The sequence below is a fragment of the Micropterus salmoides genome, unplaced genomic scaffold (assembly GCF_014851395.1).
Source record: "Micropterus salmoides isolate LMB-PRFRI ecotype aquatic unplaced genomic scaffold, ASM1485139v1 Ms_hic_scaffold_16, whole genome shotgun sequence".
NCBI lineage: Eukaryota > Metazoa > Chordata > Actinopteri > Centrarchiformes > Centrarchidae > Micropterus > Micropterus salmoides.
In genome coordinates this window covers 26,988,448-27,016,322 of record NW_024040707.1, presented here as the reverse complement: position 1 = coordinate 27,016,322, position 27,875 = coordinate 26,988,448, and the positions used below count along the sequence as shown (strand labels likewise).

General features: G+C 39.2%; 1 protein-coding gene across 1 annotated transcript in view; it reads right to left on the bottom strand.

Moving 5' to 3' along the window:
• The window catches only part of LOC119906188 (kelch domain-containing protein 8B-like), a 183,662-nt gene that overhangs the window by 44,487 nt on the left and 111,300 nt on the right, over nt 1–27,875 (bottom strand). The window contains exons 3-4 of the mRNA XM_038723738.1: nt 22,960–23,124; nt 16,039–16,263 (exon numbers count right to left, since the gene is read on the bottom strand). Of these exons, the coding sequence (XP_038579666.1) occupies nt 16,039–16,263; nt 22,960–23,124 (390 nt within the window). The remainder of the gene's footprint in view (nt 1–16,038; nt 16,264–22,959; nt 23,125–27,875) is intronic.

Sequence of the window (27,875 nt, the reverse complement as noted above, 5' to 3'; positions counted from 1 at the left end):
TGTAACACCTATCTGCAGTGAAACAGCATCATACTTAAAATAATTACAGTTGTTTGCAGCACCCGTCGGTTAGAAGATAATTTAAATATGCATGAATACAATTACCATAAATTCAATGGGATCATTTGGGTACTTATATTTCTGCAGCAGTCACACCTTTGCTGCCATGCTGCATGGTGAGTAAAACATGTAAGGGGAAAACAAATCATCCTAATGACCTGTTGCATTTTACCACTGCTACAATCCCCCGAACAAGCACTACAAGGCCACTTTTGGTAATGAAACTCATTATCAGCATCGTGTGAGAGAGGAAAAGTGATTGAAAGAGTGACGCAGGGTTAGAAAGCGAGAGTAGGTGAGGTGAACAAAATGAAAGAGAGCCAACAGCTTTAGATTGGCGTGACATTTCGCAAGCTACTCTCCTTCTCTCCTAATCAACAGGCATTCCTAATAGAAAAAGCAGTAATGTCAACTGAACTGATTACTGTGTAATTGTCTGTTAATCAGTCGACATGGGGAGCAAAAGCAGTGAAATGTTGATTAGTTACAAGTAACACCATGAGTAGTAAAGTAGTTTGGAAAAATATTGTTTCTATTTGTGGTTTTAATGCATTTACCTTGCTATACATTGAATTAGGAGAATTGAGATTAGGGAGATGGGACCTTCTGATTCTCAGAACTTCTTCATTTATTTAGTTTAGTTTTATGTTTCCCATATAAGCTTCTCTGCACTGGCTCCCTGTAAAATCCAGCATTTTAAATCCTTCTCCTTACCTGGAAAGCACTTAATGGTCAGGCACCATTATATCTTAGAGAGCTCTTAGCACCTTATTACGCCACTAGAACACTGTACTCCCAGAATGCAAAGTTACTTAATGGTTCCTAGAGTCTCCAAAAGTAGAATAGGAGCCAGAGCCTTCAGCTATCAAGCTCCTCGCTTTTTGGCTTTTTTCCTCTCCTTTATTGATTTTTATATCTTTTTTTGTGCTTGTAACATTTTTGCAAAGTGAAAAAGCCCAAAGTCCAGCCAAAAGGGAGTTCCCATTTCCCACAGAAAACTCTGCTCTGAACTGCTTGAAAAAAAGCTCGTTTGAAGTCCAGCAGTTTCTTCCGCTTTCTTGTGACGTCACAAGAAAACACGCGTCACGCTAGTCAGGGAAAAACACAGGTAAAAAAACACTCTGAGCTGCAGCACACAACAACAAGCCTCTCCTCTCCCTTCCAAACACTAGCTACCCTCCAGGCAGTCAGTGGACATAAAGTTGTTCCTGTGATGTAGAGACAGAGCTCAGTTAAAACTTTATGGATGAAAGATACATTTATTACAGATAAATAACTCACCACTCTGAAACTCTTGCTCCAGTCTATGTTGCCAAGCTGGTCTGCAACATGTACAGCTGAACCAAAGTCGTGTTTTCCGGCTTTTTAGGACCCACCCTACTCTGCTTCTGATTGGCTAGTAGTCCTTACCTAGGAAATGCGCATGTGTACCTCCCAACAAAGACCTTGTAGAAGTGAGATGCATCGCTCCATAGCTAAAATCAAGGGTTGAACACACAGGGTGAAAAGAGGAGCTGCAGCAATGTGCAGTATGACAAAAATATGGTTTCTGAAAATGAAACCATGTAAAGCTGTTCTGGCACAACCCCTAAATAGGATTATGAACCTGGAAATGTGAGCCCTGAACCATCCTTTAGTTATGCTGATAGGCCTAGACTGCCGGGAAAGTTCCCATGATGCACTGAGCTGCTCTCTCCTCCGCTTCCTCTCCATCTGTATGCATTCTTATCCCATAAATGCACATGAGTCTGTTCCCACATGTTCCTGCTTGGCATCCGCAGCTAAAATTATTTTTATTAGTCCTATTACAATGTATATACCATACTATAATATAAATTACAAAGAATACTGTCTACACCTGCTCTATATGAAAAGTGCAATGAGATAACTTGTGTTTTGAATTGGCGCTATATAAATACAATTGAAATGAATAAACTTTTCAGTGCAACTTCAAAAAGGTAATAAAGAAAGAAATGTTGAAGAATAGTTTGACACGTAACATTCCCACTACAAGCAATCTGGCAGATCAAAGCCATGCATCCGAGGGGTGTGTTTGATTGGCAAGCCATTTCCAGGAAGAAGGCTTGCAGGCTAGTGGTGTTAATGCTTTATCACCTGTGTGAACTCTAAAATCCATATCAACTTTCACATAAGATTCAGTCCGACAACTCTGCACTTTTAGGCTGAGAAAGGAGATAGAAAATATCAAATCAACTCAGTGACCTGGTTCAGATAGCAGACATATTGTGATGCTAGGTAAAAGAGAACAAGAAAAAGACAGAAGGCGATGCAGAGTGACTGAAGAAGCACTCTCCACTACAAACCAATCACCGCTTAATATAAAGGGCATTTGGAAAATGCGGCAGAGTTTAATCACTAGTCAATCAACATTTTCACAAAGACAAGCTCGTAATACCTTAAAGTGAATATTCTGCAGTACCTCCTTGATTCCATGTCTACTTATATGAAGGAAAAGTTTTTAAACAATAATACAAACTATAAAGGAGTATCAATACAAATTAAGCAATGTACAAACATGTACATGCACTGTACTGAAAATCAGCATATAATGTTACTCTTTTGCTCCATTGAGAACATACTTGGGAACTGCCTTTCATCATTCATGTCACATTACAGATTACATTTTATTTACTGTAATGATTCTCTAAACAGTGTCCTTTTCATTAGTGGGTGGCAACAGTAGAGTGTGATAGCAGAATGAGCTTCATTTCCCAGATGATTCGTAGGCAGGCAAATGCCTACAATAATCAGAGCCACATTGGGAGAGGTACTTAAAAACAACTGAATAAGCTAAGCAGAAAAATAAAAGATCATCATATATCTTAACTGTTTTAGAGTCATTTTGTATTGTCATATACTGTTAGTAAAATATTTTTTAAAAGTTCAAGCTATCTTCAAAATTAATAGTTGTACAATACTTTAAAAAACCTATGATATTCCCATCCCCAGCTGCACTTTTTTGTCTAGAGTTAATTAGAAAATGGTAGCATGCAAGAAATGTTAAACTAAGATGCGAACATGGTAAAAATATTTCTAAAAATACATAACATCAGCATGTTAAGCATTGTCAGTAGTGCTAGCGTGGCTGTAAAGCATGGCCGTATAGCCAGCTATGAAGTCACTTTAATATAAAAAATTTGAATAAAACAATTCTGTGCTAGATAACTAATCAGAAGTTCAAAGTGTCTGCTAGTACTTGGTGATGATGTGTTGTGAACAAAGGTTGGCATCACATGCTGGAACAACTTGTTACATTATGAGACATCCATGTACCCAGTTGAGCACATATACAGTACAGTCCAGTAATCAGCACTGTGTTTGAATACAGGTTGCCCTTTTAAAGCACTCATGATTGGCTTTAATAACATTGTATTGGTAATATGCATGATACAAATACTCTTTGTAAATGCAACTCTTTGGAATAATATAGTGTGACAATAATAAGGAGGGAGTTCCAGCTACCGGTGGTGGTGATGGAGCAGTGGACAAGACACCTGCCTTTGGTGTGAGAGACCTGGGTTTAATTCCCCACTGTGACACATCAACCTCTGTGTCCCTGAGCAAGACACTTAACCCCTAGTTGCTCCAGAGGCGTGCGACCTCTGACATGTATAGCAATTGTAAGTTGCTTTGGATAAAAGTGTCAGCTAAATGAATAAATGTAAATGTACCTATTGAAGCAAGATTGGTCAATGCCATTAATTATAGGCATGTCTATAGCTTCCCGTAGACTTAGGTTCCTATGTTCAAAATAAACATGTTAACGTGTCAAGACAAGTCAATCTCTTCTGCGTCATGAAGTTTTTGGAATGATTCGATTTCCTAGTTCGTTTTGCTCTCTAAAGCTGCACTACAATCTACAGGAAACGAGCAAGTTTAAATGATACTGTAATTTTTCAAGTCCCAAATTGTCCAGCACCTCCTTCTTCCATGGAATTGAACATGCTATTTTTGGTGGGTGTAGCAACCACCACATGTAAAATGTATAATTTCTGTCCCTGCCTTGCTACCCCACTCCCATGAGAAGGAAATGAATAAACAACACATGTGGCAGCAGTCTGCAGTACATTTAGTAACCAGCTAGCAGTGATCCTGCCTCCCAAAAGCACATCTACCTGATTCATTAATTTTTGTGTTGGGTTCAGGGGTCCTGGGTGTATCTTTTATATAGCTATATATATATATATATAAAGAATATGAGTTATATAGATATATTATAAAGATCTTTATATCTTATATATCTTTAGAAAGCTCCTCCATTTGCCCCATATTTTATACACACAATTTTCACCGTCATGCCATGTTTAACTTTTAGATTATTATCTTATTGTTTGCATTAACTTGAGTAATGAGTATTAAAAGACATATCAGAGTAGAGAGTTTGAAATTTCCCTGAAGATTCACAACACACAGCCATTAATAAGAACTACAATAACTCAAGCCACATTTTCCAAAGCTAAGAAAATGTTTTCGTCATCATTTTTCTTCATTATATTATGTTCTCACTCTCTTTTCATTTTCTGTCACTGTTTAATAATACTTTGTATGTCAATAGCTTTATTTCACATTTGTTTTCAACCACAATCACTGTATGCAATTATGCAAGCGCACACACTAACCCCATACAGACATCCTACACATTTAACATCTCTAGTAAGTGGACATTTACACACACACACACACACACACACACACACACACACACACACACACACACACACACACACACACAGCCCATAGCACATAGTTAAAGGGGATGTAGATGGAAATGGAAAAGTACCTAGATACTGCAACAATATACACACCAAGGCATTACCCAAAGCTCCTGTCAGTAAATTATTAGCTCTCTCTCTTATTAATATACCTATGTCAATCACTCGAGCATTTGGTATAAAGTCACACAAGCATTTAAAATGTCTACATATCTGGGCGAACTGGTGAATTTGGACATGCAAATTTGTACTGTAAAACTGTCTAGGCACTGCTGACTTCTGATGGAACGGAGAGGCGGATAGTTCAAAAAGAAGAAGCTATCACAACTTATTAGCTGTGTTGCACCATCCACTTTCATAGCACTGCTCTGTAGAAGTAAACACTGCTCCGCAAAAGGGGAAAGGTTTGCAGTTATGAGACAGGGCTCAATGGTACAAATACTGTGTGAACTTAATGTCCAGTTAGTGAAAAAGCTACAAGCTAACTCGCTTCTGTGACTGACTTGCAGTGGCATTTTCCCAGCTGGCTAGCATATTTGCTGTTAGCTCTTCTGATACAGTAGTTCAACAACTACTGCACACTTACATCACCTGGTTTCTAGCACCACCTATTTCACAAGGACGCATGAATCAACTTTGCCGTGTCACTTTATGGTGTGACAAGTAGCCGGCTGCACTAGCTGTTTGTAAGTTACAACTTGGCCTATTCACAAGGTTGCACCACACAAAATAGTTCTTCCATAGAGATTAGTTGTTATAATTAGTATGCCAGATGTAACAGTTGTGTAGGTAACTGAACCAACTTACTAAACTAAAGTTAGCTTGCTAATATCTGACCAGTTTAGAGAGAAGAGTAAGAGGCAAATATTAAGTATGATCAAACATCTGCCCTGAAATTTGCTAAATGCTGTTTAATAATGTTTTTGTGCAGACCTAACCAGATCAGTTTATGTTTTGGCACATACATCCTGAACCAGCTGAATTCCCTGAATCAGGACAGCTGGTCCACACTGAACAGATTTGACAGCATATTGATTTTTGTATATTTTTTATTTTTTACAAAAAAATGTTTTTTACCACCAAAAGCAAATTAAATTTCCTTTCACAAGTAAAATGTTTCAATAATACATATGACATGTTACTCTGAACAAACCAACATGCCAGCAATCTTCTTAGATTCAACAGGTGATTATCAAGAACAGACAAACATATTTAGCCATAGTAATAGTTAGAAATGGTTACTTTCATGTTTTAATGGTAACAGAATTTAACAATAATGCTGTGGAACTCTAAAAAAAGGTGTTGGAAACGTGAATTGAGTGAGCTATTTACATGCCAGTTTGACCGTACGTCTCTCATAATTGAACTTATAGTCTAATCTAAAACAATCTAAAACATTTTACAGGTGTGTTGACCCAAAACGAGGCTGCATGCACTTGTGTTGTCACTTAATCTTGCATACGAGAATGATCTGCCCTAGGTGTTAAAGCTTTTTGGGCACTAAGAACCTTTTACTCACAGCTATGACTCACAGTGAACATCACATCCATTAACCCTGCGTGCCGCTCTGCTTCTCACCAGCACTGAATGCTGATGTGGAGAACATTTAAATGCAAATCACCTTGATTAAAACATTTCAGAGACTGTACAAAAATGAACAGGTAATGAACCTGCTCAGTATTAGTAAAGGCCCAGAGGGTTATAACCTCTATTAAAGAGTATAATCGCACAACAGCTCTCTTTCATGATTGTCCTCCAGATAAACATGACCAATATTTCATTGAGCCACTAAATCACTAACTGCATAAATCTAAATCTGTCTGCCAAGTTTGCCCTCTCACAGTCTCTGTCTTTTTCATTCCTCATTTCTGTTCTCTTGTTCTGACTGCATTCTGTGATTCTCTGAGGGTCTTGCTGTGATGTGTGTCTGAAGCCTCAGGAGGACATTACATATGAATATGTTGTTGCTGCGTTTTATTGTTGCTAGCGCCACGTGTCTTCGCTCCTGTGATCTCTAATCTCTGTGTCAATCACAGAGCCTGTTAACTCCCCCGCCCAGGCCACTGGCAAGACACAGTCAAAGGAACAGACATGAAAGCGGAAGCGACAGAGATGAAACACTGAAGTGATGCCGGGAAATCAGTCACACACACTGAAACACATGTGACAGCAGGTACATGAAAAGCCACACATCTCAAACTTTACTGCTCATATGCATATGTATGAAATCTCAACACTCCCACATTCTATGTGTGAAAAACTTGCATTTATACATACTGTATGTTAAATATGTGCGTTTCACATACAGTCCATAAAGTGTTTAACTACAGGATATCTTAGTATAATATGAAACAATAAGAAGAAGACGATGGGGAATAATGTCTGGTCACAGGAAAATAAAATGGATCAAATAAGACATCCATAAGCCCATAGTAACTGCCAAGATAATTCACCAGTGTTTTTGTTGCTGCTTATAACATTTCCCTGGATGGAAATACAAAAAATACACTACAGTAAATGGATGAGGTAATCAGCAGTTACATCACAAAATAACTGGATGGTGTTTTTTATTGTAGCTGGTGATTTTCATCAACCAGACCTTAGAACTGTTTTACATAACCTTCTACCACATTGTCCACATCCCCACCAGGGGAAGCAATACCCTGGACCATCTTTATACAAATATTCCAAGCAGCTACAAAGCCCTCCCCCATCCCAATGTTGGTTTATCAGGCCATATTTCTCTGCTTCTCCTGCCCACTTACACCCAGCTGATTAAATGGGTCAAACCAACAGTAACAGTGAACATGTGGACAGATGAGGCTACAGCAGCTCTGCAGACTGTTTTGAGTGCACAGACTGGTTCAGAGAGGCCGCCACCCAGGATAACCACATCAATCTTGAGGAATATACGATATCAGCGACATCATACATCAGCAAATGTGTTAATTAGAGCCCGACCGATATGGGTTTTGGGGGGCCGATGCCGATATTAAAGTTAAAAAGAGCCAATATTTTGATTTTAAGAATGATCCGGATAGCAGACCCCTTTACTGTATAAACTACACTAAGAACAGGCCGATATTGAAAGCTGGTATGTATGTGGGCTATAAAAGCTTTTCCTAAATGATTTATGTTAATAAAATCAATTACAGTCTCAAAAAGTGAACATGTAAACAATTGCACGTCAACGACTAACTGCAGACAGGCAGCTGGCAGATATATTTAGAATAGGTCAGAAACTATAGTTTAACGGCTCATTAACGTTAGCGCTCTTTCTTTTTTAATAGTCATATATCTGCTGTTATAAATGGCCGATGCCGATTAAATGCAATTCGCTCATATCGGTTGATATTATCGGCCGGCCAATATATCGCGCTCTAGAGATAATGATGTGGTGATCACAAAGTAAAAATAAAATCATTCCCCAACTAGAAAGCCAAGATGAATGAAAAGGTGAGGGCTCTGTCAAAAAAGCTGCTTTTCGGTCAGGTGACAAGGAGACAAACAGCACCGCCAGACCGAGACTAGAAGCTGGCATCAAGGAGGCGAAGCAGAGACATCAGCAGAGACTGGAGAGAGACCTCAACACCAATAATACCAAAGATATGTGGCAGGCCATCAAAACATCACAGGCTACAAAAGCAGCCCCCACCCCCCCACCATCATGTGTGAGGCCACAATACCATATGATCTTAAAACCCTTTACGCTTTGATCTCCTCAACAAAGAGTTAGCTGTAAAGTCTAGTCCACTTCCAGAAGAACTGCCTGTCAGTTTCATCAACATCCCAAGCCATGTACTAAAAACATGTGCCAAGCAGCTAGCTGTCATAGAGGTCATTCTGTCATTTTTAACATATCACTGTCACAGAAAAGGGTTCCCACCTGCTTCAAGACAGCCACTACGTCCCTGTACCTAAAAAATCTGCAGTGTGTAATCTGAACGACTACCGCCCTGTAGCAAGGACCCCCATACTGATGAGGTTCTTTGAGAAACTGGTTTTCCAGAACATCAAAAACAATATCCCAGTCAGTCACTGTTGCGAAGTTTGCAGACAACACCACCATCATCGGATCTCAAACAACGATGAGACTTCCTGTCGGGATGAAGTCGACAATCTTGCAGAGTGGTGTTTACAGAACAACAAACTGTTCAACAACAGCAAAACCAAAGAGCTGGTAGCAGGGGAACAGTTTTAGGTTCCTGGGAATCTGCATCACAGAGAACCTGACATGGTCATCTCACATCTCCACACTGGTGAAGATAGCTGAGAAACTGTATTTCTTAACCACTTGGCGGAAACTTGGCAAAATTCCCATTCAAAGTTCTAACTACAGTGGGTGATTTAAACCACGTAGAAGATCAGTGGTACCCACCGAGTGTCAGTAATATCGGTGGGGTGCCTGCGCAAAAATACTAAAAGACAGTCCCCATCCCAACCACAGCCTGTTCACGTTGCTGCTATCTGGCAGGAGATACAGAAGTATCTGCTGTCGTAAAACCAGACTTCTAACCTTCACATCTGCACACACTGAAACCCTTCTGTCTGTACGTCTCTCCATGAACACATTTAGGTATAGTTACAAACATGCACACACACACACACACACATAGAAATTGGAAAAATGCATTAGGTAGCCGCCTAATAATGTCCTTTTGTAGTTTAATCAATTCATCCAACAATGAGCTGCTAAATCATCCAGAGTTCATTTGAAGAATATCTAATCATCCTCCTTCACCTGACTGCACCACAGCTGGAGGACACAGACTCAGAGTCATTTGGCACTTTCAGTGTGCGTGTGTGTGTGTGTGTGTGTGTGTGTGTGTGTGTGTGTGTGTGTGTGTGTGTGTGGACTCTCAGAGTCCAATGACTCTGTGAGCATTCTAAATGCTACAGTGGCAACATGGTCACAGTGACAGTGTAAACCATATTACCGTAAAACTTTGAATAATAGCCCATGCTTTTATTTGCTAAAATCACTGAATTGACCCTTTATTTGGGACAGGCGTCCATATGGGACAGGCCTTTAATTCTTGAAACTACTCAAATTCTTGAAACTACTATGAAATAGTTTATTTATTTCAAACAGAATAATACTTTATCAAAGAACATCAAATACATGTCGTTCATTTGATCTAGCTCCGACAGACGGATTATGCGCTTTTATTTTGAAGGCAGCAACCTATCGAAAACAACAATACGGTGCAGGATGAGAGAAGTTAGCAGACAGAGAGCGATGGACTTCACATGACAGGATTCACAACTTGGATAAATTTTTATGAAAAGCTGTTTTGATTCTTTTGATGGGTGGACCCTTACAGACTAAAGGAATAAATTAAATAATCAAGGAACGGACGCATTCAGACTTAATGAGCGCTTCAAAGTTAACTTGAGGTGAGTCAGCACTTTTCCCCCCTTTCCTCTCTTGTAGCCATGCAGGTTACACCGGTAATCTAGAAGAATTAGACTTTGGGTCTTGTTGTTTCCGTTAAATGAACTTAACAGTGGTACTGTAGAGAATCTAACCCATCTAATGATTTGCAGCATGTCCATATTGACATGTTGATCATACGTTTAAACATTAATATTTGTATGAACGATCTAAACAGCTTAGAAGCAGCTAATGCGGGCAACCACACGGGGTTTAAGAGGTTTTATACATCCAAAGAACTTCTATAAAAACCAGACCATGCATTTAATCAAGGCAGGCATTTATTTGTCAAAATGTGTTCCCACACAAGGCCAGTAAAGGAGGTAGTAGGTAGGTGGTATTTGGGACTCGGCTATTAATTTAAGTTTTACGGTAGTCTAGCGTGTCTAGCATGCTAACATTTGCTAATAAGCAGTAAACACAATGTACAGCTGAGGCTGATAGGCCATTGTTTTACAGTCAATTGGTTATTAACCAACTTATTGACCAACATAACTGATTATGGCGCTAAAGGAAAAGTCGGTGAATCACAAAAGTGATTAGAATTCATCATGAGAAGGACAAGAGTGTCTGCACCAAATTTTACAGAAATAACTGTTTCACTTAAAACTAAAACTAAAAACACTTAAAACTGAAACTAAATATCAACCTCGTGGTGACTTTAAAGGAAAGTCTGGAGAATGGCAAATTATTAGGTTACGTGATCTGGAAACCATGTCTGTACATTTTTTGCCAGTCCATCCAGTAGATGTTATTATTATTATGGTATTATTATATTGGTTTGGTATTGTGGTGACTCAATACTCATTGACAGAAAAGCACAGGACAGCACAGATTTAGTTAACAGCTTTAGGGCGACTAAGTAAGTCATACCAGTGAGCAAGCATGCACAATACCAGGACCCTGGAACTAGCTCACCTAAATGGATTGCAACCATTTGTAATGTTATCAAATCCACCCGTGCTTTTCCTGCGATGACAAGCCAAAATGTCTGCTGTTAAAAAGGTCTATTCCTGCATTGCCTGCTGTCCCACACCTTGAAAAATATGGCAATATGGCCAATTATGGCATTAATGTCAGCAAGATAAAGATTAATGAAACATTCTTATCAGCTTTTAGGTAATATTTTCACTCTTTGGAAAACTCACCAAAGGATTCTAAAACTGTCAAGGGGAGAGCCTGTCTTTAAAGGGCTCTCCCATATCTAGGTGTACCAGATTGCCTCTGGCTTCAAAATTGTGCTGCTTTGCGCACATGTGAGAAGTTTGCCTTCAGGGCTTTCTGGCAAAAGGCTTTCGGTCTTTATTTTTTCCTACACATAACAAAGTAGTTTGGTGCCTAAACCTAACCAAGTAGTAAGGTTTTCTGGCAGAAAGCCCAGAGGGCAAACTTCTTCCATGTGCGCACTGGGAATGGCACACTTCACAACGTGCACTTCACAGCATGCCCCTTGATTCATGAAAGTAAACCCCAGAATGTAGTGTAACTGGACGCTCATCAAATGGATTACTGTGTCCAAACACTGTAAACGGAGTGATTATCTTTTTCTATATATATTTCTGGAAGTTTGTTTTTCTGCAAGATCAAATTCTGTTTTCTATTCTTTTCAAGCTGAATCCAATCATGACTCATATCACAGAGCTTTGAGTGAAGGCCATCTATCTATCTATCTATCTATCTATCTATCTATCTATTTATCTATCTTTCTAGCTATCTATCTCCTGTATCTATAAGAATCATCACACACAGTTTCAGAACATTTTGAGAAATTGCCTGACTGAATCTATCACCACTTAGGCTCTGGGGGACTGAACATATTCAATCTATGAAGCTACATTAGATGAAAAATACTTGTAGATGATGTGTCAGTCATGTATGTTAAATGTATGTCTGTGAAAGTATATGGCGCCCATTCAGCAAATGGAAATGGTGTTCATTCATGCATCGTGCATACTTCACACTCACCATGAAGTGTGCACTCACATACAGTATTTTGCTGCAAGACCTAAATTTATATTATCAGTTACAAGTTTATGATAAAATCTAGTGTGTAAAATCAGTGTTACCAAGATTTCAAACTCCACATGAGAATAACAGAAGGCTAAACTTCTCATTCTGCTCATGAAACTGAATGGTACAGAGAAGGGTTTAAAACGCCAGTGGGGGGGTTACCATTCAAGTTCAAAAGAAAAAAAGAATTCATCTCTCTAATAAGTAAATCAACATATCTGCAGCTAATCAGCAATGTTAACATACTTTATGGAGTCAGCAGCTGCTGCTGCATAGATAAGTCCATTTATGACAGTTAATCAGTGCAACCACCTTGTATCTATATCACGCTCACCCTGCGGCCACCTTTAATACACTTACACATTACACATTAAGCTATTAAAAGCTTGACAAAGACACTTCTGTATCTGCAGTGGAGCAGCCATCCCAGGGCCGGGCAGAATCCGTTTCTGCTCTACTGATTCTGGCCTTTAGTTCGACGGTGGTCAACTGGTGTAATTGGCCAGCACTGTTGTCACTTAGGCTGTAAAACAATCTCCCATCAGCACCATACATCACTGTCATACTTAATGTAGTATTCCCGACATTTGTGTCTCGACTAGTGCCCATATACTACGTGATAAATGGGCCTAAGCAAGTCACATTCCGTACCAGACAGTACAAGATATCATTTTAATTTGTGTCAGATGGTGCAGTGAATGTTTTGTGAATTTAGCACAATGACAACAAGTCCTCCAAATAAAAAGAGAAAATGCATAGTGTGTAGATGCAATCCAGAATCCACATTTATAAGATTAATAAATTTATCCATAAGATTTAATGTTTGGGCGTCCCTATTGGCAGAGTGACATAAAACGTGTCTTTGTGCCTTTCAAAGTCATTACAAATCACTGTTAATAAATAAACCAGTTTCATTATGACACAATGCTATGGTTAAGGGGCATTTAGCTTTAGCACATAAACAACTTGGTCAGGTTTAGCAAAAGTACATATTTAAGATTAGGGGACTTTTGTCAAATTGTTATGGTAAGGGAACAATCTTGATCATGGTTTAATAAAGACCACTGTTGAGAGTAAACGTTCAAGCAAACAATTCCTCTTTTTTCCTTCTGTTTTCCTATGACCTAACATAATTCTAGAGGGTTTTGTCACTTGATCAAAAACGACATTTGCTTGTGTAGTTTTCCTGGGAGGACAGTCTCCGCAATGATGTAAATACAAAAAACGAAACATAATATTAGCAGAGACACGCAATCAACTTTTTACATCATCTGTCTTTACCTCTCTTATGTTTTGACAAACAACAAATATGGTGTTGGTCAATGCCCTCCAAAAGAACAGCCTTTTCTGATCTGGCACCACTATTGTCAGGACGAACCCAAATCCAGGGTGTAGTTACGTTGTATTTCATAATAATCCCTTAAAATGTACTTAAAATCCACAGCACCTGTTGTCCTTGTTAATAACAGACATAATCACAGCCTAATATTTGATGGAGGCACACTCTGTTCTGTTTTCATGGTGCTTAAAATGGGATTTGTAATAGATGTTGTGTTGCTAGCACAAAAGTATAAAAAAAATGACGTGGGCTAATTAAAGCTTATCATAGCCTAAATCATCCTGTATTCAATCAAGGTAATGATTAATTTTGTTGTGGGTGCTAATCCTTCACATTGCAGCAAAATGCAGCCTTAAAGTAAAGTATGAGTATGGCATACAGGCAACTGTGGTTATCTTTAAACCACTGATGTGTTTACTTCATCTAAATATGTAGACAAGTTATTACCCACATTGCATATATGCATGTGTTCAGTTATGTTTTATGCAGCAACATTTCAAGTGAGCCATAACTTAACAGCAAAAAGCCCTGTGGATGCATTTGTTCGTTTCTTTCACTAGTCAGAAATCTAGTTCAGGAAAGGACTTTCAGCAACACCATCAGCTTTGATATGATCTGACTCAACTAATGCATAATCTTCCTATATTTGGGTTGGATTATGAGCACAGAACAGATCGTGTTCTCACTTCTTAAGTTATTTAGGGTGGCATGGCGTACATTGTGAGAATCCCAACCAACAATTCTTTTGAGCTGCCTATAAGCCAGCCTCTCTCTTCTCATGTATCCAGATGAATCAAACTAAAACAAAATTACTTCTATAAAAGTATTTTTTATTATCTCCTAAAATGTAACTACAAAGATTTAAGTGTATCACACACACTTAACTCTATTGTGAAATTTACTTTATATTTCCAATATTTAGACCTCAAACTGTAAAAATACCCTGTGGATGAAACATTTTCTGAAAGTGTCATTTTCACATCAAGAAGATGAGTGTATGACCTGTCTTTTCCTTCGTTTTTGACTGTTGCCTTATGGTCAGCATCTCACGAGCTTTGGTAGTGTGTCTCTTTGTTTCAAAATTATATTCACAAATTCTGCCTTGTGGCCAGTCCTGCCAGGGACAGACTGAGAATAAAAAACAGCCCTGGACTATGTAACTGAACCAGCCACGTGATTACTTAAATTAACTATCATAATTTGTGGAATTATACATGCAACCTGTATAATGTTCCTCTCCGGGAACCATCACCTCATCGTGGTGGAGAGGTTTGCGTGTCAGAGTATTCGGCCTTCTTGCAGACCCTGAATGGAGTTCTTTATGGGGCTCCAGTAGGGGACTTGAGATCTCATCACTGCTTTTTGCGGATGATGTGGTCCTGATGGCATCATCGGTCCTTCAGCTCTCACTGGATCGGTTCACAGCTAAGTGTGAAGCGGTTGGGATGAGGATTAGGATCTCTAAATCTGCGGCCATGGTTCTCAGCAGGAAACCGGTGGAGTGCCTACTCCAGGTAGGGAATGAGTCCTTACCCCAAGTGAAGGAGTTCAAGTACCTCGGGGTCTTGTTCACGAGTGAAGGGAGATTGGAGCAGGTGATTGGCCGGAGAATCGGAGGAGCAGGGGGTATTGCACTCGCTTTACCACACCGTTGTGACGAAAAGAGAGCTGAGCCGTAAGGCTTCGTGAGGAGTCAGAGTAGAGCCGCTGTTCCTTTGCATCGAAAGGAGCCAGTTGAGGTGGTTTGGGCATCTGGTAAGGATGCCTCCGGGACACCTCCCTAGGGAGCGCCTCGTGATCCCCCAGTCAGTGTGGCTCGTTTGGGGTCCCCTGCTGGAGCTGCTGCCTCCGCGACCCGACCCGGATGAAGATATATGGATGGACTTGTATAATGTTCTAATTGTTTTTACACTATTTCAGATCAGAATATATGGTACTGTTATTGTTGGGTGAACAAAATATCAGAAACATCTTTCTTCAAAGTTCACTACCACTACACTACCACAACAAAGTAGTAGTACCATCAAAACTACATATTAAACCTCCATATTTAACATTAATGGTAACTAGCATTTAAGCAGTGCCTTTTGCACTACGTTACATTGCACATGTTCTTTCTCATGTTAACTAAGAACTGTTGGCACATGATTAGAATTAAAACAGTACAGCTGTAACATAAACAGCTTTTCTTCATTGAATCCTTGTGTAAGAAAGAAGACCTACAAGGGATGTCTAAGCTAATCACACAGACAAAATACTTTTGAGTACTTTGGTTATTAGCATATAAGAATTTCTGATGAAACAAGGGCAGAATATTAGATAATTTATTTTAGCTGCTAACCTTTTCTTTCATAGCATCAGCTCAACTTGTTTCAAAGCTCCTGGTACTCCAGATGGGCAGTGTGCACTTGAGTTCTACCTTAAAAGTACAGTAATACTGTTACCACCTACTGTACAGTTACCTTGATCGAGATCATACTCCTCCATGGTGCTGACAAAGTGAGGTCTGGAGTAGAAGTTATGTGGCCCTGGTTGCTGGAGACCCCCCAGGCTGAACAGGCTTCGCTCGTTTGTTGCACAGCAGGAAAAGGCCCTCCGGCTTGGGATGCACGGATAGCGTGTCCAGCTCTTCACCTCCAGATCAAAAGCCTCCAGCGCCGTCACCGGCATCTTTCCCTGACGACCACCTGGAGGAGGCAGGAGAACTTTCAAACTCAGGGTCAAAACGCATTTATGATGATATCTTTAAATGTCCACAGAGCTTACACTGTATATATTTATGTATGTATGTCTATATATGGATATGTAGTGTTGTAATAGCCATCTGGATCACTTGATTTAGTTGTTATACACAACCATGTTTAAAGCCACTTCCCCCAAGATGTTAAACAACAAATCACTTCTGTATTATCATAAAGATGTGCATTTGCATTTACCATCTCATAAAAGAAATACATTTCCAGGAAAATATGCATGTACTCAAATAGACTTAGACTTAGCCAAAGACTTAAAATACAAATTTTCCTTGGGACCCTGTTTGTCCTTGTTTTCCATTCCCTGTTTCTTTTCATTTCCTTTTAATCCCCTGCTGCTGTCACAAAGTTTCCTTGGCATTTATGTCAAAGCCTGGCAAGCGTGCAGACCAGCCCTGGGACCACATTTCATTTTGGACTGAAAGCAGAGCACAACAGCAGGGTGCTCCCTTAGGATGCCTACAAGTTGTTTACTTCCACGAATCATAACTTAACCTTGTAAAATGCAACTACAAGGGAAAGCAAAGTGGTGAGAGAGGGAGCAAGAATGTGAATGATGGCGTAAGGGAGGAAATGTTGAGGCCAGTTTCGGACAATGTGAGAGAGGTGTTGAGGATAATAAAAAGGACTAAGAGGAATGAAAGATAAATGGAAGGAGAAGTAACAAGAAAACAGAAACAGATAGCGGAGAAGAAAGAGGTAGCGGGGGGTGGAGGATGACAAAATGACAATGAGACTGAGAAATTGTGCAAAAATAATATAGGGAAGAGAGGAGAATGTGGAGGAGTGAGAAAAGAAAGTGAAAGAGGGTCAACTGGAGTAGGCAGGGTGGCATGGCGATCGATAGCAATAGCGAGACAAAGTCGAACTGAGTGGGAAGCATCAGAGTCATAGATGTGTGAGAAAGAAGAAGATTCTGAGCTAAAACATCTGTTAAATTACTATATAAATGTGCATTATATAGAGGCATTACAAATCCACACTAAAATAGGATTCATATACTTATATTTTCAGCCAGATTGGATAGTTCACATTCAGCTACTGCAGTACGCCATAGACAGATTTTTGACACCATTAAAAAAAAGAGAAACTGTGATGCTGACTGTGTGATAGGACACACAATACGAAAATATTATTTCTATGACTTCATTTATCCACTCATCTACTGTATATAATTTTTGTATATAACATTTGCTTTTGTGAGTAACATAAAAGGAACTACAACTTAATCTTGTTTTACTACCCTGTGTTGTAAAATGATAAATAAATCTACCTTGTACGTGAAGAGAAGACATTTTGGTAAATACGCTTATTTGCTTTCTTGCCCTGAGTAAGATTGAAGATTGACAGGCTCGGGCTATCATGAAGAGAACCAGGAGCGGATTAGCTGAGATTAGCATAAAGACTAAAGAGCTAAACAGCTGCACAGCTTACCTGGCTCTGTCCAAAAATATGTCTACCAGTACATCTAAACCGTACAAGTTAACGTTGCATCTTGTTTGTTTAATCTGTACACAAATTGAATTTTGTGGGGAACATTTTGTTTTATGCGGAATGAGCCAAGACACATGTTTTCCAGTTTATGGCTGTTTTTCAGTCTATGCTAAAATAAGTTAATTGACTCTCTGCTCTACCGCCATAGTTAGCGCACAGACATCAGAGTGGTATCTATCTTCTCATTGAACCCTTGGCAAGAAAGCAAAAATGCATATTTCCCAAAAATGTTGAACAATTCTGCAGCAAACACCATTAACTCTTCTGTCTGGTGTATACTATCATTACAACGCACACACTAGATGATTCAGTCAAGACACAAGACAACACACTAGGCGTTTACTAAACAATTTCAGAGCGGCGAATCCAGGGACTTGGGATCTCACAGAAACTTGTGTGATCAAGCGCGACTTCAGAAAAACAAACAACATGGAGGCAGACTGTCGTTTCAGCTGGTTGCATTAGTATGTGGATATGTTTTGCACCGAAAAAAAACAAAAAAAGATGTGAATGAAGTCATGGCTAAGAAGACTGGATCAGCATGGCTTATACATTTTGCAGCATGAGCAAGTACACAAAATTCGGTTGGCAATGCTTCCCAGTCAGCTCACTGTCATTGGCTATTGAGGGTTTCTATTCTATATTGTTGTATATAGTTGTTCCTTTCACACTGAAAAATTTCCAGTAGGATTTAAAATCGCGGAAACTCCAACCCAGTCGGTAACATTAGGATTATGTCTGTAAAGCTGTCAAACTACAGGATGATTTGGGCAGAAAATCTGTTCAGACCACCCTCAGACTGGTAGCCCCCCGCAACTGTCGGGAGGGGCAAACTGGGCTCACAATCTGGGCAATAATCCTCTAGTGTGTGGCCAGCATTAAATAACTAGACCTTTAAAAAGAAAGGCATGGTGTCAAATCGACTCAATTAGCACATTTTGGCCGGCACAGTTGTCATTTTCACGCCCGGCGCCCACGTTGTGTAAGTAGCAAATGTACTTGCACACGAGGTACAGCAGCATAAATTCACTGATTAGTTAATCAATCAATTTATCTCCAGACAGGATCGGTCAGGACGCACTGACCGCAGTTTCTCTAATCATTTCAGTAAATTGTAAAACACTCATACATCCATACAACACACAATAAAGAAATGACCGGTTCATCATAGTTTATAATAATGCAGCGCAGTGAGGATACAGACATTTCATAGAGGAGCTTCACGCCATGCACTTAGATCATCAGGGCCCTAAACACCCCGCCATTCTGAACAGCTTCTACTAGAGATAGCACATTATTTTATGCTTCTGAATATGGCTCAGCAAAATATCCAACATCATTTTTCCCCCTCTCTTTCTCCTCCAACACAGAACTAGATAGTTAACTGTCCAACAAATGGTATCCATTTCATTTGTTGATATTAGTTGATTCCCTATGCATGCTTTTTCGGTTTGCGTTCTTACAGGCCATAATGCTTGTGGTTACAAAATACATATATCTGATGTTTCTAGTGTGTATGAGATTGTCCTTGCAGATGAAGGTACAAGATGCTGACCAATATAGTGACCATTTCTGATCTCCCTACTGTTAACTGGAAAATAATATATTCAATAGCAAGAAAGGCTTCAGGGACCAAGGGGATGTGTCTGTATGGTGATTTTGATTCCTTATCTGTCTTTGCAGCTGCAGATGGATTGTGTTACTTTAATTTACTGTAAATCCCCTTTATTCAAGAGCACGCAATCAGATAAAAGAAGCAATGTGCTGTGAGTTTCTATGCATATCCTTTTGTTTCACCAAATCATTTTTGATCATCCTTAACTTGCTGACAAGCTGCACTTCTGAGCTGATTACCAAGCCTGCAAAAAAATCCTTGATTCAAATTGTATACAAACACAGACACACACAAGTATTTTAAAACAGCATGAAGCTTGATGAGTTACATCATAGGCCAGTAAGTCAGCTGTTGACAGGGAACACACAGAATTCAAATCAAAGGGGGTTCAGGCACCCACTGATCCAAACACACCCCTGAGTGGAGCAGCAGCTGCAGAAGCAGCATGAATTTACCAGGTACAGTAAACTTTTCAGCTACAGCAAGTGAATAGGCATTACATTCACACTACGTGACTGGGAGACAGAGAGACTTAGAAAGAAAGAGAGAGAGAGAAATGACCTGGTTTTCCAGTTATAAAACGAACACGAATATGAAGCATGAATATTACATTATTCTGTTTGACCATCGTTCATCACTCTGTGTATAAACTGATGTAATGTGATTAAACTGTCATATTTGTATTTGTGAGTGTGTCGCATCCATGTGGATGCACTTTAGACTGGCCATCCTTCTCTGTCCAATGCACTTCCAAGGCATCATTAACTCCAGCCACACCAAGATGAATTAGCTTGCTAGATTGCAGAGAAGTTATGGATGTTTTATTTTGGGAACAAACTGCTAATTTTACTGCATCATGTATTCTTTTTTTCATTTTATTTTATTTTGGTGTTAGTTTTAGAGAAAGTTGAAGCCATGCAATGCATTGATCTATTTTGTTTGAGATGTCCTTGTACAGTCCAAGAGATTTTCATGTCTTGGTTGTAAGTAGTCAGAAAAACAAAGGTAAAATGTCACAGGTAAGATGCAAGACTTGACCAACATGACCAACAGTCGGGTGACAGTCATTGTCAGCTCGTGTAATAACCACATGCCATCTATGCAACACAAAGTGCAATAATCTGTTTTGTGCAATAATCACATGCTGTTTGAACTTTACAGAGTATTATACTTTCACAGTGTTTATATTACTTATATTAGAGTGTTTATACTTTTATAGTGTTTATATTTCTTATATTGTTGATATTTTGTGTTCATGCTTTTATTTTTTTAATTTTTAATTAGCATCTACAGGTTTGCCCCAAATGACATCTCACTGTACTTGCACTGTGACAATGAAGATATCTATCTTTTTTTCAAAAATGACCCTTGTGAATCTTCCATTTTATAATTTGGTTATTATTACGCCTGCATTCATGTCCGAGCCATTTAATGTTTATATTTATATACAGTATATAATGTATATTTATCTGCAGAGTAACTACAGTCGTGAGATAAATATAGCACAGTAAACACTATAATATTTCCCTCTGAAATAGTGAAGTAGTTTTCTCCGAGCTCTCATGGCCTCTGCACATAAGCAGAGAGTCATTCTATCTCTCTGGCCGAGCTTGTGAGAAAAAACATTTATAAGGAAATGACCAAACCTCCTGCTCTTGGGAGGCTACAGCTACTTTGTCCTGAATGTGGACTGTGTTGTTGCTTGTAGCGTGTAGTGAAACAGATTCATCTTTTTGCTAAATGCTTCACCAGTGACATAAAATTATCGTACCCTGCCTTGTGTGATTCCAATTTCTCTCTCAGCAGTAGTGTGAATTTTTGACCAAGTCTCAATGAGTAATAACAGCCCCCCAAAGAGGCAAAATTAGAACAAAGGGAACCTCTGATCATGGATAGAAAATGACTGGATGACAATCGTGCTCAGAGGAAAAAATCACAACACAGGATCTGTATTGAACACACGTTCTTTTTTATTTCCTTAAGAGCAGCTTTTAACTCCAACTCTGTCCTTGTGATCAATATTGTATAAAGACTGTGAGGCTTCTCGGACCAGAGGGACACATTTTTGTCTCTCCATCAGTTTCTTTCACAGCTCTAAAACTGCCGGTTAGATAAAGTCAGAGAAGTAAAAAGGCTTATGGTGAAAACAGTCGCAAATCTCTAGACACATGCTTCAGTAGGTGTGCGTGCAGTGGATGAGCAACAAAGCAACAAACAGAGGGACACAACACAGACTGGACCAAGTACAACTACAACTATTAGGAAAAGTGGCCAAACTTAGAGTTACTTTCACTTTATCTACTCTCTCTAAGCACTCAGGGTACATCAAAGGAGCATAGAGGGTGAAAATGGTCAGTGGATAATACCAAACCCTGAAGAGTGAAGCACCTCATCCATCACCAGCTATTGATGTCCTTGAGAAAGTGACTAAACATGTCCCTCCTCACTCTACAGAATCCCTAAACTGAACTCTCAGGTGATTTCACCGAGACTATTATAGTAGTAGTATAGTATTAAAAACTCTGTTGAATATGGGGTTATTGCCGCAACTATGTACGGTGAAGACAGCTCATGGTAACACTTGTCATAGTAACACAGTGCACTTTCCAGCACGTGAGTTTTCTATGAACACGGCGGTCAGAATGATCAACTGTCAGAGAAATGGTGGAAATATTTGTCACCAAATGCTGATACATCTTAGTCTTCAACAGGCCTAAACCTGAGCTTACCAAAGCTATTTGGTTAACGGCTTTCGTGGGTACGGGAAGCTAACTTTCCCCCACTGGACTGCCTCATCTACAAGGAAACTACCAGATGCGATATTCCTGCAATATAAGCGACTAAAGAGATGGAAAAATAGAATGATGCATGAAGTCGTGCAAGGTTCAAGCAGTATTTCTGTGTGTGTGTGTTTTGTTGTACAGCCATGCTAGTGTGTCTCTGAGGCTGGACTTAGCAGTGTTTGAGCTAAATGAGGACATCAGCGTGCTAAGATGTTCACAGTGAGAATGCTAACATTTCCGTTTAACAGTTATAATATTTCACAGAAAAATGTCAAGTTAATGGCAGCGCTAGAGGAAAACTCAGGGGATCACCAAAGTCATTAGGATTTATCCTCTGGGCACCATGAATGTCTGCACCAAATTGCATCATAATCCATTCAATAGTTGTTGATATTTCTGTCTGTACCAAAATGATGGACCACCTTAACTCACCTAATTTTCATTCATTGTTTAAGATAAACATTTATGAAAAAATCTGCACAGCAACATTCATAACATAAAACTTCTTTTTCTGAGTGATGGGGAATGGGCCCATATTATTTGTATAGAGCCATTTCATTAGTTTTGTTCCATCATTTTTAGCTAAAAAGGATGCATGGTTGTGCATGGGGTGGAAGCGGTCACTTTGAAGTGGTGCCATGGTTTTAACAAGTCCGGGAACCACTGGGACATAACAGTGTTGGTTTGAGAAATTAAAAGAGAAAAAGAGAAATTAGATCATGAGATCCTGTGTCATACCCATCATGTAGATTTTGTTTCCTCTTACAAAGGGCGTGGCTCCGTACCGCGGCGTGGGCATGGAGGTCATCGGCTGCCATTGGTCTTTCTCTGCCTCATAAACCCTCACCAGGGCCTGTGCCGTTGTGTCAGCTCCCATACCTCCCAATGCATACACCTTTCCATCTGCAGAGAGACATATAAAAGAGACACATTGCACATTAACAGCTTATTATAATTTACTCTCTTGGTGCAACATGTAGTCAATAGACATTTGCTCTCAAGCTTGTTGTCAGGTTAATATAAGGACAAATATTCCCAACACCTCTCCAAACAGCCAGAAAAAGAGATGCATCGCGGTGCCCTTTTGTCCCAGCATAACTGGTTCAGCTGTCATGTCTGCTATCTGTCGACAGTAATCCAAACAATTTGCAATATTTATGCCTGTGTCTGAGAAACTTCCAGATGACCCTCAAATTACTTTTTCACAAGGACATCCCCAACTACTGCAGTGTCATTGGACTATACAGAGAAGCAAGGGGAAGGGAGAGGAAAAGTGCTGAGCAAGCAAACACAGTGCTCCTGTACTGCGGGGGGGGGGGAGAAGGAGAAGGGACATGAAAGAAGAGGAGAGGAGAAAACAGAACAGGAGAGGAGTGGCGGGGGAAACATGAGAGGAAATGAGAAGAAATAGCCTTTCATAGATTAACAGCACTCTGAAAGTTGTGACAACTTAAATCTGAGGGAGCGAGAGAGAGAGAGAGAGAGAGAGGGGAACTGAGAGACATGAAGGGAGAGATGGGGGTGTCTCAGTCAGCCAGACAGATGATAAATCCACAGAGCTGTGACTTAAACTGTGAAGAATAAAGCAATATTAAATCTGCCACTCAGAATGCAGCTCAACACGTGTGCGATTGCCCCGCAGTTCAGCAGTTATGATTGAGTAAATCCAATTTCACTGTTGTACATAAAATAAATGACGCAGCAAGGACACTTTCAAACAGCTCTCACCTCGTGGTGTCTAGTGTTTTTAATCTTTTGTGTTTTTGTCGTCAGTTGTTGCTTATGCTTTATTGTTCAATTCTTTACTGTTTTCATGATCTTATTGGTAAAAATTGTACTTTTTTAAAGCACTTTGTGATCTTGCTCTGTGAAAGGTGCTATACTAAATAAAAGTTAAGTCAGGGGATCACCAAACTTCACAAACACCACTTATGTCTGAATGAAATTGTATGATAATCCTAAAAGCTGTTCACTGAGTGTCTAGACAAATTTGATAACAACAAAGAATGGCTACAGCTATAAAAAAAAAAAATGTAATCATAAAATGAATGTGCTGGGCCTCATGTAAGAACATTTAATGAAGAGTTTAGTGAAAATGGTATCATCGTAATTTTATAGGGGGTCATTCTAAATGTCAATGGTATTAAATGTAATTAGCATAATGTCAAAATTGCAAAGAAATTAATGATTACAGGGACAAGGAAAAGATAAATTCTCCAAGAAAGGAGGGCTCCTCTGTGTGTGTGTGTGTGTGTGTGTGTGTGTGTGCGTGTGTGTGTCAAAGGTGAAAATAGAAAAGATAGTAGTAGAAGTGTCTATAGCAGAGCAAATCATTTCACATGCAGGATGTGTGTCTGTGCGTAAACCCGTTCAAAATGGCAAGAAACTACCGGCCAAAACATGTCATACTAAATTGCTTTTACTTGAACTTTTACACTTCCAAAAGCTCCTTTCTCACAGCAGTATGATAAGAGTTTCCATGTATAATGAAATGAGAACCTGTTTTTAGTGAGATTAAATGTAGAAAGAAAACGTTACATGCCCAGAGGAGAGCTTGGATATCTAAAGTTTTCTTTTAAATGTGTTCCATTATATGAGGGACACTTTTGTAAATAAAGATGTAGCATGTTCTAAAACATTTGTCCTATATTAGACATCAGTCTAAACATATTCTGGGAAAAGACAAGTTAAACTTTTCTCTTCTTGCAATACCTTCTAAAACAAAAGTAGTAATGTGCTTCATTTCGTTCACATTAGTCATTATCTAAGTACAAAAAGAATATATTTGAACCAGCACAACCCATATTTTCCCATCCAAGATTCCACCTACTGCAAGTTAACAAACACTAGTTGTTTTGAAGGTCTATTCACACTAATAAATTCAGTTACCCACAAATGATAGCGCTAATATCAGAATCAAAAAGAATCAGAGCTCGTATGGATAAACTTTTTTTTTTAAACCAAGTGCAACAAATAATCACAACATGAAATACATACTTAAAACGGGTACTATCTATGTATACACCTCAATTAACTGGCAGTATGACACAATAAATGTCCACCAATCAGGATTGTTATTAGACTGACTCTAGATGCTTGACATTTACGGACCACTCACACTGTTAACTGTGACCTGCAGCATCTCCACATTACTAGGACTCATGTCACTCTATTACTCAGTGACCTCCACTGGCTCCCCGTGGCCTCCAGAATCAGATTCAAGTCATTAATGCTGCATACAGAGTGACTACTGGGTCTGCACCATCTACCTAAACTCCATAATAAAAAACTTACGTTCCTTCTGGGCCTCTACGCTCCTCCAACAAACGCCGCCTGGCTCTGCCATCCCTTCACACAAAGCAGTCCCAGTCCCGGCTGTTCTCATCTGTAACTCCACGATGGTGGAACGAGCTACCACACGCCATCAGAGCAGGGGCGTCCTTCTCTGATTTCAAGAAGCTCTTGAAAACTCATCTCTTCTGAGAACACTTCCTCTTGCACCTCTAACATGCACTTCCTGTGCTCTTCTTCTTCTATCCCCTACAATTATCTTGTTTTGATTGCACTTTTTTGTTAACTCTTACTTCCTTCCCTAGGTATCTACCCCATTGATGTGATATGAACTATTAGCTCTTACTAGTATTTATTGCTGCTCTTACTAGTATGCATTGTCAGTTGTCGACCTGTAGTTGATGCTCTGTTGATGCTTGTATGTTGTTCCTCAAACGTAAGTCGTTTTGGATAAAAGCGTCTGCTAAATGAGTAAATGTAAATGTAAATGTGTGTGTTTATGTCTGTGTGTGTGCTGTCGTCTTTTGGCCCATCCACGCTCTAATCATGTACAATCTCCTCTAATTAAGGCAACTGTGCTCTATTCTCTGCCCATCACCCCGGGAGACTCCATGGGAACCACAGCCTTACCCACAGTCTGTTATTATGGGCTGGATTTTGGTGCTTGGTGAACAAAAAGCGTCACCACTCAAAGGCAGACCACTGCGTCACTCCCTAGAGCTAAATTATGAAAGAATACACTTTCTGGACTAAATGTGCTCATAACGCTGTGTGCTGAACACATAAATCATCAAAAACAGTGATGCACAAAACTGCAAATGGTGGCAGCAGACACTAAGGACAACACATTAGTTGTGCTTTATATTTTTGTCCTTTTTTTTTATAACTCTAATGCACAAACTCAGTCTGATGTCCCATCACGTCTCTCACCTTTTTGTTTTGTGTTTTTCCGCATCCTCATGTCACTGATACTTTCATTTTACTTTCATTATCTTCCATCACCCTTTTTTTTTTTTTTTTATCCCTTTTGGTTTTTAACTGGCTCTTTTTTTCTCTTGCCTATCTTTTTATCCTTCCTTCTCATCTCTTTTTTTATTACTCCTTATCCATTTTCTTCCCCCCTAATGCAGCATTCAGCCCTGGTATTGGATACTATGGTAACAGCAGAGAACGCAAGACATGACAGGACATTTTGAATGGTTATATGTTTTCAAATTTCAAACTTTAAATACATTTTAATCAACCAATCATCACAGTATGGGTGGAGTAATTTATGTCTATTGTTGTCTGTCAAACTTCTGTTATTTTAGTGAGAGAAATAAAGGAGCAAGATACAAATAAACAGTTAATGAGAAAAGCATTACTGTATGAGTAAAACTGAATAATGAACCAATAACTCACATTTAGTCCTTCAGTCTGTCTTTCACTCTTTTATAATTGTCACTTTTTGCTTTTGTATGTCCTCAAGGGAGAACAGCTTAATGTAGATCTGGGGGAAAAAACACTATAAAAACTATATTTGTTCCCTGTAGTGTTTCATTATGATACACAATAATTACGGTTTACACTGTTTAATAGACAGCTTAGTCCTTTCTAAAGATATACATTAAGTTTGCCTTAAAAGTTAAATGTTTTCTTTTCTGATGGCTTTGCTCACTTTTGAAACACTTGTTTGCTGTTGACCTGTTGGCCACACAAGTTCTATTGAGGTTAGCAGAGAGCTTATATAATAATCTGACCAGAAATAAATCATCAGACCAGTTCTCTTATTTTTAGAAGCTTCCTGCATCCAGGCTCAGTCTGGATTAAACACACTTAGAGTGAGACAGAAGATGACAAGAACAGAGAGGAAATAAACACTGAGAGCAGAAGGGCACAAGTGATGTTTCAAACCTACAAAATACATTTATATTCTATTATTCTGCTTTGTCAAATACATTTTGGAGGACATGTAATTGCTGCCTGGGTTACGTTCACTAGCAAAGCTTTGACCCAACGCAACACTAGTGTGACATTCCTGAACCTGAGCAGTCATACAAAGGTGGTCATGGTTGTTGGCTGGGATAAAAAATACTTTGACACCACAGAGCAGAGCTGACATCCTGCATCCTACAAATTAGGTTTATAGGCTACTAAAACACTTCATCTCTTTCTTAAAGTAACTTTTTTTTTTTTTTAACCAACACCTAGGTCTTTCCCTAACCACAAGTGCTGTGAGTGCCTAAAATGCTTTAGTTGTTATGAGCAGGTACTGCAAGAGTAGATATTCTAGAAAAGCAAATAACATAGTCAGTCAGTGAACATTTACATATTTTTGAATAAATTAATTAAGTAAAAGTGTTATGTTTTATGTCTGGTCATTC